General features: G+C 36.4%; 1 protein-coding gene and 1 long non-coding RNA gene across 3 annotated transcripts; one reads left to right on the forward strand and one right to left on the reverse strand.

Moving 5' to 3' along the window:
- The first annotated feature begins 1337 nt into the window (after positions 1-1337).
- On the forward strand, positions 1338-4926 carry LOC122047789. Of its 2 annotated transcripts, XR_006130658.1 has the most exons (7): positions 1338-1726; positions 1796-2020; positions 2420-2496; positions 3061-3168; positions 3262-3364; positions 3650-3730; positions 4715-4926. It is a non-coding gene; the product is annotated as an uncharacterized LOC122047789 (long non-coding RNA). The 2 variants fall into 2 exon arrangements; XR_006130659.1 differs by lacking the exon at positions 3061-3168 and having other exon boundaries at positions 1339-1726.
- Positions 4927-13275: 8349 nt separating this feature from the next.
- On the reverse strand, positions 13276-16001 carry LOC122047788 (putative leucine-rich repeat receptor-like serine/threonine-protein kinase At2g19230). Its single transcript, XM_042609264.1, has 7 exons — positions 15492-16001; positions 14789-14927; positions 14622-14693; positions 14357-14428; positions 14199-14279; positions 13769-13934; positions 13276-13677 (listed from the first exon to the last, which is right to left on the reverse strand). The coding sequence occupies exons 1-6, from the start codon at positions 15850-15852 to the stop codon at positions 13817-13819; spliced, it is 843 nt and encodes a 280-aa protein (XP_042465198.1). The 5' UTR covers positions 15853-16001; the 3' UTR covers positions 13276-13677; positions 13769-13816.
- Between the last annotated feature and the right edge of the window lie 261 nt (positions 16002-16262).

Consider the following 16262-nt stretch of genomic DNA (forward strand, 5'->3'; position numbering starts at 1 on the left):
AAGGTCGTAGAATTGCTCAATACCAGCAACAATAGGAAAGAATTTATCAGGGACAGAATCGAGCAATTTTTTTACCAACGAGGAATCTTCAAGCGTGGCACCAAGGGTGGAGAACTTGCTGCTTAGGGCGCTGAGTTTGCCAGCAAACTCATCAATCGTTTCGGTCTCTTTCATCCGGAGAGCGTCGAACTCGCTCTTCAATGTTTGTACACGTGCCTTCTTCACCCGATCACTACCAAGGTACCTCGTCTTGAGGCTGTCCCAGACTTCCTTCGCCGTCTTCTTTGTTGCGATCTGGAGAAGGATGTCTTCGGGGACACACTGCAGGATGTATGCACGTGCCTTTTTGTCCTTCTTTGCATCCACCTGGGCTCCTTCCACTGGCTCCACCGCCTCCCAGACTCCCTGGGCATCAAGGATCACCTCTGTTTTTATTGCCCACACAGTATAATTGTGAGGACTTAGCATCGGATAGGGAAATGACACTCCGCCGTTCTCCTTTACTGGGATGCTTGACATTTTATGGAATCGTAGATTCTTGGATGTCTTATACTACTAATGCTCTGATAGCAGATGTTGGCCTAGAATCGAATAGGACAGCACACTCAAAGCACACAACACACAAGAAGAAACAAGAAGAATAGGACAAATAGGAACTTCACTTATGAAAGGAAACCTTACAATGAGATGCCTTCTACATGCCTCTAGGACTCTTTATATAGCATCACAAATGATAAGAGCACGAACACAAGATCCATAAAAATAGGATCTAGATGAGATCCACAAAAATAGGATCTAGACCAAGTAATAACTAATTATCAAGATAATAAAACATAAAAAAAATGACGTGGAGAGGATTATTTCTCACATAGCCTGCCAAGAGGTAGGGCGGCTGGTAGCACCAGAGGGAATTAAGGTAAACATCGAACACCCTCGTGGCATTCAGAGGAAGGAGCTCCACCACGGTGAAGTGGAAGGCAAAGTAGAACTTGAGCACCACGGTGTCATCAGTAAAGTAGAATGAAAGGGAAGTGTTAGTGTCGGTCGTCGCCGCACTACAAGAAAATTGGGATTCTACAACATTTAAAAGACAACGTTTTTTATAAAAAGCGTTGTCTTTTTTCCTTTTACAACGCTTTTAGTGAAAAGCGTTGTCTATTTCTTTATGTTCTTACTAATAGACAATGCTTTTTTAAAAACCGTTGTTTATTAATGATTTTTATGGATCAAAGACAACGTTTCTTGAAAAGCGTTGTCTATTGCTATTTTTTTTAGTGTATATGACAACGCTTCTTGATTTTTAGTGGGTCAAAGATGTCGATCCTTTTAATCCCGAGCCTGACTTCTGCTCTGCGCGCCCGATTCCTCTCTTCCCAGATCTCCCCTCTGCTTGACGCGCTCTCTCTCACGGACGACTCGAAGACGACGGAACGGAGCTTCGACCTTCGGCGATCGACAGTGTCACTTGAGGAGGAAGTCGCCGGATCTCGACGATACCGGCGAAGTCCAAGCCATCTTTAGTAATCGATACCTAGGGCACGACTGATCGCCTGCTTCTCGCCAGACCTTTTCTTCTTTCCTCGGCACCGCCGGTGTAGATTTATTCCCGGAGCCTCAAGGATGAGCTATCTTGTTCTTCTTTGATTTCCCGCAAACCTCAGCGCCGAACCTTTCCTCGATTCCTCCTCTTCCTCTTGTGGCGCTGTGCCCTAGCCGGATCTTGGAGGTAAGGCATCGTACTCTGTGGGTTGTTGAGATGTTGTGTGACCGATTCTTCTTTTCCCTTGCTCACCAGAGACGTTCGATTGTTGAGGTAATCTGGTGGGGGAGTCTTCTTCCGGCAGCAACCATCTATGGTTGAGGATCAGCAGAAAGTGAACTGTTGATTGCCTCTAAACCTTACGTGAGAAAGATTCCAGCAGGGAAGTTTAGTTCTGTGGTGTTCTTTGGTCCCATCAGCTACTCTTTCATGGCAGTAACGATTCTGGATTGGGGATCAACAGAAGGGGCTGAGCTTGAGGTATGTGTAGGGGTTTTGATACATGATGTAGATGATTGTTAGATAGGTTTATGTGTTGAATTAGGGATGAATTGGATCACATTGGTTAATTGAATTTAGAATAGCACATGTGTAGTTGAATTTAGATCATGGTGTAATCTGATCATTTAGTAGTTAATTGTGCGGACAAGTTGTTTTGTTTACAGTTTCTTTTCTTTTCTCTATTTTTGAGTAATTTATTTCTACTCGAGAAATTTGTACTTTGACACTTTTATTACTTGTAAGTTGGATCCATGTTCTCTTTTATATAATGCTCAGTTAGATTAACATAGGGACATTGCAACTGATATATCTATATGTTCTGGAACTCTATAAAATCAATTACTAGTGCTTGGTTGTTACATTACACTATCCTTGCAGTTAAGATTGGGAGGCCAGGGTATAGGGTCTCAAAGCAATTTGATCCAGAGACAAAACAACGGTCTCTTCTATTTCAGGTTTCACCTAGTACTTTTATAATATTTTGATTAATATATCTGGTATTATGATTTCAATTTGCACACATTATGATTTCATTGACTCATGCCCGTCAAGTGTTTGATTAAATGTCTCTTCCATTGTATATGTTTTAGTTGATACAATTTCTTTAGTTTAATTCCAAGTAATGCTTGTTAGTTTAGTGATTTATGTTTCTATGATGTTTGTTCTTTATTTGAATGTAACTAGTTTAGGTTTTGTCACATGCTCTAGTTTATGTTCCTATGATTTATGTTCCTATGATGTTTGTTGGATTCTCTAAGGCACCGCATTCATGATGAGAATTTTAAATATATAGTAGAAATGTGAGTTCATATTTATTTTTATTAAGCATTTATGTTAATACAAAACTCATATATAAAAAATCATTAATATATGAAGGACCTTAAGATTGTTTAATTCAAACAAGGGAAAGAAAGATAGAAAAAAAGGCTATGTGGGTAGTAAAGGTATGTGTAATTATATATAACAATCTTCCTTCATGTGTATGTTTATCATTAATAATTTGTATCTAATTATCATAGGCTCCTCGACAACAAGATGCCAAACAATGTGGTTATTATGTGATGTGATTTATGAGACAAATTGTTGAAGAAGTTGAAATTATCGAGAGAGATTCTCTACGATCTATAGTAATGTTTTCTTGCTTATGTCTCAAATTATTTAAAATAAACTATTTAAAATTTGCAAAGTCAATGTTGATTTTTTTTCATTAATGTTCACAGTTCACACAAAAGGAGTATTCTCGAGAAGAAATTGATGAGGTGCGATCGGAGTTGGCAGAATGTATACAAGATCATATTTATGAGTAGATGCGTTCAAGTTTATGTAAGTTCATTACCTTGTTTTAGCTAAAGTTTATGTAAGTTCATTATCTTTAGCAAGAAGCAACTTCTTGCTTCTTTGGAATCCATTATCAGCTATGCTTGTTAGTTTTTTCCTGCACTCTCATATTTTCAATGGATTGGCCATGGACATTGTATCTCTTAGTTCTGTTTCGTGGAAGGTTTCTGACAAATTGAATTTCCAGATACAATAGCTTTTATCTCTCAGATTATTGCAGCTTAGATACAGGAATACCTGTCCATTTGCTGACTATTTCTGCTGTCACAGCCAACCCTTTGTTTCAAAGTATTTTGATGTTATTGATCCTTCAAGGACGAACAACAATCTTTGACAAAGTTTCAGAACAAGGTAGCAGCAACTTGATTTCTTAACTTACCTTTGCTAATGATATCATTTTGTTCTTTTTGCTCATATCAAGATTGTGTGAGTGATATTGTCCAATTGAAGATGGACAGTCTGGAATCAGACTGTGTTCATCTTTTATGCTGAATTGAGAGCTACTAATATATAATTGGTACAACTTCCACTCTAGAACATAGAACCATTTGTTTCAACAAGGTGTAGTAAAGTGTCAAATTACAAACTTTAACACCTCTTTACCATCATTTCTAGACATTATGATTTCATTCTTTTCCATTAGTAAAGTGTCCATCTCTTGCAATTATGAAGCATGACATTCTACATTCTCTACAATTAACTGTTTGACGAACAATCCACAAACTGCATTGTGATTCGTTTGTGGATTGTTATGGTTGTAACATCTATGCTTGTTGATTCTTGTTTCATCTCTCGTCTAAACTATTAAATTTTAGATTATTTTTCCTTTCGTCCTGAACAAACTTTGATTTCACAGTTAGACCATTTAGTTTTATGGAAATCTACATTCGTATAAGAGTTGAATGAAATCTAGATATCAAAATATTGTCTAGTGAAATGTGGAAACGTTGATGAGCTCATTCCATTTTTTGAAGCCTACTGCTTCTTGTTTATGATGAGTGGATGAAACGTTGGTGAGCTCATTCCAAATTCTGAAGCCTACTGCTTCTGTAAAGAAACAGTTATGCTGTAGGAATTCATTCTGTTGAATCCATTCTGAAGCTTACTGCACATACTAAAGAATTCATTCCATTCTGAAGCCTACTGCACAGACTAAAGAATTCATTCTGTTGAATCCAGATTTTCTATGGCACTACATCTAGAATTATGATTATTTTGTCTTTCTCAATCCAGATTTTCTCATTATTGTATGGTGTGAACTGTGACCTTTATTTTCAGCTTTAAGAGTTAAAAATATCTTTTGCATTATACTGATGGTATTATTTTCTATGGCAGATACACAGTGGTAGGTGTTTTGTGCCAAGTCTCAAGCCGACAATCCTTTTTGAACAATATTTCTAGTAGAAGTAAGCATGCAGATCGTTATCTTCGAGGCCGGCTCACTATTTTGTGTTTGTTTGTTTTAAATTTGAATGCCACTATCTACTATGAAACAGAACTATTTAGTCTTTGTATATAGTTGAATTCTTCTATAAATTCTAATATTTTGTGGTTGTATTCTATTGTTTTGGTTTCAGTTTGAAATCATTAGCCGAGCTGATTAAATGCTATTTTATATGTCAAATTCGAATCTAGACATGGTAAAAGAAAATTAATAGTTTTGTAAATATAAAAAAATGATTTTGAAAATAGTTTTTTTTTTATTTTAAAAAGACAACGTTTTTAAAGCGTTGTAAAAGTGTTGTCTTTGCCAAAAACAACAACGTTTTTAAAAGCGTTGCAATAATGTTGTTTTTCAGAAAAAAGACAACGCTTTTAAAGCGTTGCAAAAGCGTTGTCTTTGCTACAAACGACAACGCTTTTAAAGCGTTGTCGTTGAGCAGACTTTTAACAACAGTGCCTTTAACAACGCTTTTTCAGGCACAAAGACAACGCTTTAAAAGCGTTGTCTATTAGCTTTTTTCTTGTAGTGCCGCTGTCTAGAGGACGACGGAAGGCTTGGGGGGCTGAATTGCACTAATAAATTTTTTGCGGCTAAATAAATATATATAATTGTTTTAGAGGTTAGGTGGTTACTGGTTAGGGTTTGGTTTGAAATGGGAAAGAGGAAGAAGAAAGGAGGAAGAGCGAGAAGAATGGAGAAATGGGGGAATTTAGAAGAAAAATCATGTGAAGCCTTCATCCTTGTAAAAAGATTATTTGTTTTTAATACCTTTTAGTGGAACGAGGGTATTAGAAAAAATAAAAGTCACAAATTTTTTCATATTTTTTACTTTTCAACCCCTACAGTTAGGAATCATCATATTGTTAGAGTGTATACTAAAAGCCTAGCTTTTGGTATAAACATTTATCTAGAAATAAGAATCACATTGGTCAAATATCTACATTTATGATAAATGTAGTTGTTCAATTAATTTATATTGTAGATAACATGGTGTATGGTATCACACACAGAGGATCATATTATCAGTACCTTATAAATTATAAACAGTAACTCACGACCATAATGGAAAGGAACAAACCATTGGAAGGTCGTAGTGTAATTAGGTATTAGTTTTTCTTAACTATATAATTACACTAGTACACTTAGAGTGTATTGAGTAGGACCATTAGAGGTCGTTTCTTTTATACTGACTTTATAAAGAAACAAAGACCTCAGTTATTATGGAAGTGTGTGCTCTTAATCCTAATATAATAACAAGCACATATATTTGATATTTATTTCTTTAATTTATCAATGGGTGAGATTTAGTTCGATGAATCAATAAGCCCGATAAGTTGGGAAATGATATCACTTATAGTGTGTATTGTTGATTATAGAAGGAAACTGTGTCCTAGTGATCTAGGTTGAGAATGTCCTCAAGAGGAGCTCATAAGGATTGTCATGTTAAACCCTGCAGGTGGACTTAGTCCGACATGACGATAAGGTTGAGTGGTACTACTCTTGGACTAAGATATTAATTAAATGAGTTGTCAGTAACTCGCTTAATTAGTGGACATTTGACATCTTAAACACAGGGAGACTAACACACTCATAATAAGAAGGAGCCCAAAATGTAATTTGGGATTGGTGCGGTAGTTCAATAATAGTTCTTTAGTGGAATGAATTATTATTGATGGAATTAAGTTGTGTGTTCGGGGCGAACACGGGAAGCTTAATTTCATCGGGAGACCAAAACCAATTCCTCCTCTCGGTCCCTATCGTAGCCTCTTGTATATAGAGATTTATACCCACCACATACCCACCTTCTTACCCAACCAATAGGGGCCGGCCAAGCTAAGCTTGAAGCTCAAGCATAGGGCCGGCCAAGCCTAAAGGTGGCCGGCCAATAGCTTGGAGCCCAAGTTTAGGTGGCCGGCCACATCATATTAAAAAAGATTTTTTATTAAAATTATTTCTTATGTAGATATCATAATTTTAAAAGAGAGTTTAAAAATTAAATCTTTCCTTTTAAAGCTTTCTACAAAAGATTAAGAAAAGATTTGAAATCTTTCCTTATTTGTAGATTGAAAGGAGATTTTATTTTTAAGAAAAACTTTCCTTTTTGACCATGATAATAATTTAAAAGAGAAGTTTAAAAATTAAATATTCTCTTTTATTAGTTTCTACAAAAGATTAAGAAAAGATTTGATATCTTTCCTTATTTGTAGATTGAAAAGAGATTTTAATTTTTAGAGATAACTTTCCTTTTGGAAATTATCCACATGTTTAGAAGAAGAATTTTAATTTATAAAATTTCCTTTTTATTAACCAATCATGAAGGATAAAATTATTGGAGAAATTTTTATAAATTTCTAGAAACAAATTAGGAAGTTTTAATTCTTGTGTGAATTAAATTTTCCTTGTTTTGGGGAATTAGAAGTGGCCGGCCATTATTATTAAAAGAAGAAAATTATTTTTTAATTAAAATAATTTTTCTTTTTTATGACAAAAGAATTAAGGAATTTTTTATTAAAATTTCCTTATTTGTCAAGACCAAGGATTATAAAAGAGGGGGTAGAGGTGCCTTCACGTGTGATCAACTCTATTATTCTTCTCCTCTCTTTTCTTCCTTGGTGGCGGACCCTAGCTTCTTCCTCTTCTCTTCTTCTTATGGCCGGCGGCAACCTCTCTTGGAGCTCTTGATGGTGGCCGGTTCTAGCTAGGAGAAGAAGGAGAGAAAGGTGGTTTTGTTTCTTGCATCCCTTGGAGCTTGGTGGTGGTGGCCGGACCTCTACTTCTCTTGGAGAATTGTGGTGGCCGAAACTTGCAAGGAAGAAGAAGGTACTTGGTGGTTCTCATCTCGGAAGATCGTTGCCCACACAACGTCCGAGGTTAGAAGAGGAATACGGTAGAAGATCAAGAGGTCTTTTTAGAAAGTATAACTAGTAATTTTTCCTTTCCGCATCATGCTAGTTATTTATGGAAATAATACCAAATACAAGAGGCTTACGATTCTAGTATTTCGAATATGTTTTTCGAAGTTGTGTTCTTTTATTTTTCTTTTCCTTGTGATTTGATTGTTCTTTTCGGTTAACCTAAAGTTATTTTAGGAAATTAAATATTAGATTTCTATAAAAGGTTTTGTCTAGTCGGTGGTGGTTGCTCCCATATCCAAGAAGGCCATGTGCCTCGCCACATCAGTACTGGGAACCAATTATGGAAATTAATATTTAATGGAATTAATAACTTAAGGCGATTTGGGTCGAACGTGTTAAGTTCCGCAGGAGATCCAAGTCAAAACCTAAAAGAACAAATAGATTAAGTTTTGGATCAAACGTGTTAAGTTCCGCAGGCGATCCAAAATTTAATTTAAAAGAACACATGGTAGCTAGGAAAAGGTTCAGACCTTTGTACAAAATTTTTATACAGTGGAACCTCTAGATTTTCCGAGTAGCAACCAACACATATTGAGCGGTTCCCACATGCTCATGGGGACCTAACCCCCAACGTAGTTTCGCCATTGGTTATCGGTGGAGACGATCGGCAATGTCGTGGAGACTGTTCCCCGAAAGAACACCTGTAGCAGCTCCCAGATGCAGTCATTAGTCATAGTCAGGAGACCTTTATAATATAGGATTTTTGAAAAATAAATAAATTTAGTTTCGGTAAAAAAAAATCACCATCATTTAACAAAATTTTAAATAAATGAAAGAGAAAATATCAATGTTATATATATATATATAGAGAGAGAGAGATATTTGATATGCTAAGTGACACTTTATGCTCAACCGTGAGCGAAATCCAAAGTGAGCTATCTGACACGGTCAGAATCTAATTTTTTTAATCTCTCTCTTATTTGCATGCTATAACTTTTCTCTCTCATCTGCATTCAACTATAAAATTTTTTAATCTCTCTCTCATAATCTGATTGCATGCAACAATCACTGTGCTGCTAATTTTTAAAGGTGATGTAGCTGCTACAACGTTGTATTGTAGCAGCTACTATACAGAAGTTGCTACAATGTGTAGCAATATTATTATATAACTACTATGTTATAACAACTACTGCACCATTGTAGCAGCTTCTGCACTGTTGTAACAACTACTGCATCGTTGTAGCAGCTACTGCCCTGTTTTAGCAACTACTGTACCGTTGTAGTAGTTTTTGCATCATTGTAGTAGCTACTCCACAGTTGTAGCAGTTTCTGCACCGTTGTAACAGTTTCTGCACCGTTGTAGCTATTTTTACACCGTTGTAGCAGCTTTTGCATCGTTGTAGCAGCTACTGCACCATTGTAGCAGCTACTCCAACGTTGTAGCAGCTTCTGCACCGTTGTAGCAGCTACTGCACCGTTGTAGCAGCTACTGCACCGTTGTAGCAGGTTCTACACTTTTGTAGCAGCTTCTGCACCTTTGTAGCAACTACTGCACCATTGTAGCAGCTACTGCATATTAGCTGCTACAACGTTGTATCATCACTACCGTAATAATTTTTTGCATGCAATAATAGGAGAGAGAAGATAAAATATCATTTTAATTTAAAAAGAAAAAGAGAAAAGTTATTGCATGGAGATGAGAGAGAGAGAGATTATAAAATTTTATAGTTGTTGCATGCAGATGAGAGAGATATTACAAAAATTAGGTTTTGGCCACGTCAGATAGCCCACGTCGGATTTCGCTCACGAACGCGCATAAAGTGTCGCTCAGCATATCAAATCTATATATAACTGATATGTTGCACGACTTCGCGTATGTGCGTGACTTTCATTGTAACAGTGTCTCATCATTTTTTTTATTTTTCTACTATAGCAGCATCCCGTCAGAATTTAAATGATGGTATGCTTTCTTTCTTCTTTCCCTATCAAAAACTCAAACATTTTGAACCCTCCTCCTTTGTGCTCCCTCGCATCGCCCTTCACCATCTTCGCTGTTCAACTCTCTCGGTGCCACCTCGCCTCATCTGCCTGCGACCGTTCATCTGCATATATGTGCCCATATTCTACTATCTATCTTTTAACTCTTTGCTCCTGCCTTGTCTTAGGATTTAGTACATTGTAGCTGTTGGTACAACGGAGCCGACAAGAGAGGGTGAATTACCTACAAAATAAAATTAAGCTTTCTCAATCGTTTAACTCTAATTAGTGACATAATTATACTAAATTAAATCAACAACTAAAAAGAAGAGGCAAAAAAATTACTTAGTTACAACTTAGGTGGTTGTTAATTCAAGGCAAAAAAAAAACTACTAAAATCTCCTTCGTTGAAGGTAGAGAAACTTCTTACACTCGTTGAACACTCAAAAAGTTGCTGGGAAATGAATACAAGAGTTGATGAATATTTTCTACCTTCAGGGGTCTTTTTATAACTCCTGGAAAACTCTATCCGCAACTTGAAGGCGCTTTTAAGATGGTCCAAGGTGCCTTGTATTTTATCTGTTGAGGAGAAAACTCTATCGGCTGCTAATGACTACTGGAAGGCGTCTTCTATAGCTGGAAGGCACTTTCGCACTGCTCATCGAATGTGTCATTCAAGCCATGGAAGACGCCTTTCAAGAGGCATATCAACTCTTTAGTAGCTAATCTCTTCACATGGGTGATTCTCTGGCTAATCGGAGTTGAGCACACTTGAATCCAACTCCGACCTTCTCCTCAAGCAGACTTCCTCCCCGATTTCTTGTCCCTATAATGCTACGCACGTCCTTCTCGCCCACTGGTATACTCTTCTGCAGCATTTCATCCTTCGGATGCATTGAGTCCGTCGACTCTTTTCTCGTGTCATTCTTCTCACTAGCTGCGTCTTCCGTTCGACTTCTTGTATTCCTAAGCTCCTGCACACTTAGACAAAAAGATCAAATACACAGAACCTAACTTTAACTTAGTTAACCACATTAAAACTACCACGGAGAATTTACAGTAGTAGCTACGAAACCGTAGCAGCTACAACATTCTTATTTCGAGAACCATAACTACTATAACATTCTGGTGTAGCCATGTTGTAGCAACTACAGAATCATAACTACTATAATGTTCTAGTGTAATCACATTATAGCAGCTACAGAATCGAATCGTAGTTGCTATAATGTGGTTGGATTGGAACAAGAACGTTGTAGATGCTACAACGCTATATCTGTGGTAACTGTAGGATTGTTGAAGTTGAGAGGGGAGGGAGAGGGGTGGTGAATCTCGTTTCTTTAAAACTTATCTTTTCTTTTCAAAAATCTTTCGGAAAACTCAAGTACATAGAAGAATAGAAATAAGGAAAAATAAAAAGAGAAAGAGAAAACGCAATTAGATTTTTTACTTGGTTCGGAGCCCAACCGACTCATACTCCAAGATCCATGATCGACAATTCACTATAATCTCGATCGACAATTCACTATAATCTCAATCGAAATTTAGAAAGGAGAGATCGAATGCAAAATGGAAGAGATAGTAACGATTTTTACTATTATTTAATTATGTAAGAAAAATATAGTTTTCCAACAGTAGTAGAGTGGTGATTGAAGCTTGTTGTCGGCGTTGCTCTTGGCGTGAAGGCTTGCTCAAAGTTGATCTTAGCACAGAGAATGAGAGCACGAAGTAGAAGAGTTGGTTCTTATAAAAAAATTGATGATGAGCCTCAAACCTTGAGGCTTTTTATATAGCTGAGCCACCACCTGATCAAATCCCACTAATTCAGTGAACATTCCAAAATTTTTACTATTTCATCAAATGATCCTTCCGATCAATCGACTGATCCTTCAAAGTCATCAAGATGATTGGCATGACACAGGTATGACATGGGCACAAGGGCATACAAATTATTATGCAACATAAGATACTGGTCATGGATATTAGCCTAGGATGGAGAAACACCACTTTTTGACAAGTTTATCAGAATCTCCGGATGCCGATAATAAAGAACATTCAATTGGATCTTCGCAACAACATTTGAGTGTTGAAGAACATATAAAATATTTGACTTTGAGAGGGAACCAGCAAATTCCAGTAAAAATTATTATAGATTAAGAAGTTAAAATTGAGAGTCTCAAGATATTGGACATGGTCCAATTGGAAATCAATCAGGTTGATATTGAAACCATGGTAGAAATCAAACAAGATTCTATTCATATGATGGATCATCTAATTATTCACCATCCTATATATGTGGAATTTGACATTATAAATTTGAGGGTTTTTTTGATAATGCACATAATGCAATTCTTGATTGTTCGACATCTCTTGAGAGTAATATTGGACATCATGATCGTAATTGTGAATCGTCAAGTGATACTAGCAGTTATGTTGGGTATCAAGGTTTTGGATGTTACAATCGTCGTGATGAAATATTATTACAAAATCAATCATCTAATTCTCAACATCATTCGTTAACTTAATCAAATGAATATTCACATGAACAATTTAAAACTAATTTATATCAGCTCTCATATATTAGAGATCAATTTAATCAACATATACTCAAGGAGAATATAATAAAGATTTGGTTCCTCCCCATCACTATTCATAATATTAGCTCTGATAAAGTATAATTATCATTATATTTTTCTCATTAATGTACTAATGTATTGGTTCATTATATATATATATATATATATATATATATATATATATATATATATATATATATATATATATATATATATATATTTGTTTATAAATCCATGCTGTGACTGTTCCATGAAATAATATTAGAACTGGAACATACGATAGTGTCCGCGATAGCCACCACGACCATTCCGACAAACCATGGTCCGGATAACTTTATTACAGGATTTTTGTAAAATAAATAAAATTAGTTTCATTGAAAAAAAAAGGGGGGGCTAAAATCATTGTGACGGTGACTGATTGGAGTCTGAAAGCCGAGCAAAAGCAGCTCAGAGGTAGCAAAGTCTGCTTCATTCTGAGCAAGTTCAGTTCTTACTTTTTAGAATAAGTCTTTTACTAGTTTATTTTGTTTTCCAACATTTTTAGTGTTTCAAAGATTTCTAAATCACTCTAATTTAGCTACATTTCCATACGACTAGAAAATATTTTTCTATGTTGCATTTAAACTCTGATAAATATTCAAGTACCAAAAGTAAACCTTCTTGATTGTAATGTGAAGCAAACAGACTACTTGATGCTAAAGCTGAGCCCACCCTCTTTGTTTAAATCCTGCTTCAGTTGATACATGTGAAACTCTTAACCAGTGTTTTTTTTAAAAATCGGATCAGACTGAAAGCATTTTTTCTGATCAGCTCCACCGCAGAAACCAGGATGCAGAGGTCGACCAGTTCAAACCCGAGATTTGTGTTTGAAAACACTGGCTTCCACAAGTCTCATTTCAGAATTTGAATGATCTTCATTATCAAATATGCTAAAACAATGTATTGATGAGGATCGGCTACACTAAGCGTTATTGCTAAGGATTGAGGAACTAGTATCTTAACACAAGGAGAAACAAACTAGGGAGCTTTTTCTGTAACAGAGACGTGATATTGTGAAAATACAAGATGCTTGTTTCAAGTTGAAATGGTAGAACATACAATAGTTTTTGCCATAGAAAATAAAAGTATCATCTAAACTCCACCAAATACTATTTCCCTTCACACAAGTCATAACATGTAAAAAGCTACACGAGCATGAATTTGAAGCAAACGACATTCTTGAACCTTAACAACCATTATGACAGTTTTAAGAGGGAAGAGTTGAGCAAACTCGTGTTTATCTTGCCCTTGGTCCGAAAATCTCAGTCATTCTAGACATTCCTATCTCAGAAGCACTGTTCACGCTCACTTTGCTTATGTCTGAGTATGGATTATCACTGCGTGTGACTGTGTTTGCACTGTTCAGGCTCACTTTGCTCACGTCTGAGTATGGATTATCACTACGTGTGACTGTGTTTTGCAGTGTTATAATGAGAGTTAGAAAATGGGTGATGGTCTACTGTTACTGAACAACTACAAGAGTTTGTCACATAAATCTCACCTTGCGTTTTCCTCACCCTCCAAACTATGACTATCACTGCAAGAAGTATTAACACGGGAATATACAAAGAATCACAATCACCGGTATTGATATTTTCTTCTTTTTTGGTGCAGGCATCACATTGCACGATGTACCATTGTTACAAAGATGTGGATTTTCATCTAGTCTGCATGAGATCATAACTTGCTTCATGGTTAACAATATGTATGAAGTTATGAAGAATTTTCCAACCAAAAAAGGAAAGAAGCTGTCGAGTTCAAGAACAAATTGAACAAAGTTTAATGTCAAATTATTACCCTAAGTTTAAACAGCTAAACTCCTAATATTTCTTGACTCCATGCCTAGATCTCTCTAATGATCAAGCGAGACCTTTCATCTTATGAATCATTAAAGAAAAATGAAAAGACCTAAACTTAAACGTAACACAAACCTTAAGGTAAGCAATCCATTTTGTGCCATTTCAAGGAGGTTTGAAGGAATTGATCCATTTAACTGGTTGCCTGTCAAATCACTGCAAACAATCATGAAATGTTAAGACATTTTCTACCTTTTCCGAATAGTGAAAGAAGTTTTAAGAATTATGCTTACAGTAGTTTGAGAGAACTTAAGTTTGCTAGATCATCAGGTATTGACCCTGTTAAATTGTTATAAGACAAGTCCCTGAAAAAAAAAAGATATTAAAGAACAATTGTTAGATAATAATTCCTCCTAAAATGTTTCATGGTTTCACAACAAATGCTTGTATGGCCTGACATTGACCTCAACTATCGAAGACTGTTAACGATTGTTTACCATATTCAATGAATACGGAAAGGAAAAGGGAAAACAAATAGCAAGCGATGAGTAGGCTTACAAGTTTTGAAGTGCACTAAGACTAGCAAAAGATTTGGTTATTTCCCCCGTCAGCCCACTTGATGACAGACTCCTACAGAACAATAGTGACTAATAAGAATATTACAGAATTTCCAAACGATTAGTCCCGATATTTCATGATTAATAGTTTGAGTTATATTAACTCACAAAGCAGTGACTCTTGGAGAGTTTGACAAGCTATAATCACAAGTTAGTCCATCCCAAACAAAAGCACTAGGGGAGCATGGATCTCCCATCCAATTCCTCTGGATCCGATACCGCTCCTTGATTGCTGTCATGGCATCAACTGTAAAAAAAGAGAAAAATAATCAGCAATATAAGCTAATGACATTGCTCAGAAGCAAATTTAGGAATAGCACACCCCAAAGCAAATACTAAACAAACAATCAGCACTAAAATTCCCAACAATACCATATCAGCAGAGTCCATTGAAATAAAGATCAATCTGCTTAATATCATATGTACCTTCCAATCCCAACACCTGTTTCAATCTATGGTTTTCGAGCTAAAGTTTTTTCTCTTTATGCTGATTTGTTTTGGTTCTTTTCCAATACCAATTATCATAATTAAGTTTTTTTTCTGAGATACATATCAAATTTAGGAAAATTTGAACAACTTAAAATAATAAAGGTTTGAGCTTTTCGTGAGCATCTAAAGCTACATTTTTCACGCTAATGTGCACTGTTGTGAAGGTGAGAATTTGAGTTGGAACTTCTTTTTCCGTGCCCACTCTGCCTCAGCCCTTTCAGGAACATTCCATCAAGCAATTGATGGGCATCATATTCCTCCCTGTTACACTGCAACTGAGAGAGGGGGCAAAAGGCGCAAAGGAACGAAAGTGGATACATACCATCTCCAGTATCTGATGGCACGGAAGTGTTGCTCATGGTGGTGTAGAGCTCGAAGGCATTGAGGATCGGCGGGAGAGTGGAGTTGCTGAGAGCCTCGAGGGAGATGATATAGGTGGGGGACGAAGGGAGGGGCACGACATCGTAGACGGAGTCCGAGTAGAGGTAAAGGGGGGTCATTATATCCCCCAGCCACTGGAATCGATTCACGTAGATGTTGAACTGTCGCGATTGATTGGTGCCGGAGAGATTAAAAAACTCGGATATGTGGAGGATGGGGAAGAACTGGTTGACGTAGCCGGGAATGGGATCCCATGCGAGGACGATGCTGGAGGAGTTAATGGGGGCGACGGCGGTCTGCATGACGACGGAGGGTACTTCGAACGAGTCCTGAGGAAGGTTTCGGACAGTGGAGTTGGTGGAGACGTCGTTCCAATTCCCCTCCGAGGATCTCCATGGCGGCCACACCCGATCGATCGGGTCGTCCGGATAGCTAGACAAGGAAGCGCGAGGCACAGTTTACCAGTTTAGTCCAAAAATAATAAAGAAATTACTTTAAACAGATTTTAAAATTATAAAACGAGTGAACAAATTAAAAGAATATTCTTGATTAATATTATCGTATAAGGATATTTTATTATTTTTTTAAAAAAAATAAATAATATTTCATCCTATTTTTCATCTAAATTACATTTATTTCAATTCTATCATAGCAGAATTATTATTAAAATAATTTTTTATTAAAATAATAAAAAATGATATAATAACTTTTA

This window comes from Zingiber officinale, chromosome 2B (genome assembly GCF_018446385.1).
Source record: "Zingiber officinale cultivar Zhangliang chromosome 2B, Zo_v1.1, whole genome shotgun sequence".
Lineage (NCBI taxonomy): Eukaryota > Viridiplantae > Streptophyta > Magnoliopsida > Zingiberales > Zingiberaceae > Zingiber > Zingiber officinale.

What these genes read in the sequence shown, in the direction of transcription:
- LOC122047788 (XM_042609264.1), bottom strand. Translation starts at nt 15,852, where the DNA reads ATGCAGACCGCCGTCGCCCCCATTAACTCCTCCAGCATCGTCCTCGCA. An exon ending in CTTAGTGCACTTCAAAACTT is followed by an intron (nt 14,429 to 14,621) that starts GTAAGCCTACTC and finishes TTTTTTTTTCAG; the next exon opens with GGACTTGTCTTATAACAATT. An exon ending in TTAAGTTCTCTCAAACTACT is followed by an intron (nt 14,280 to 14,356) that starts GTAAGCATAATT and finishes GATTGTTTGCAG; the next exon opens with TGATTTGACAGGCAACCAGT.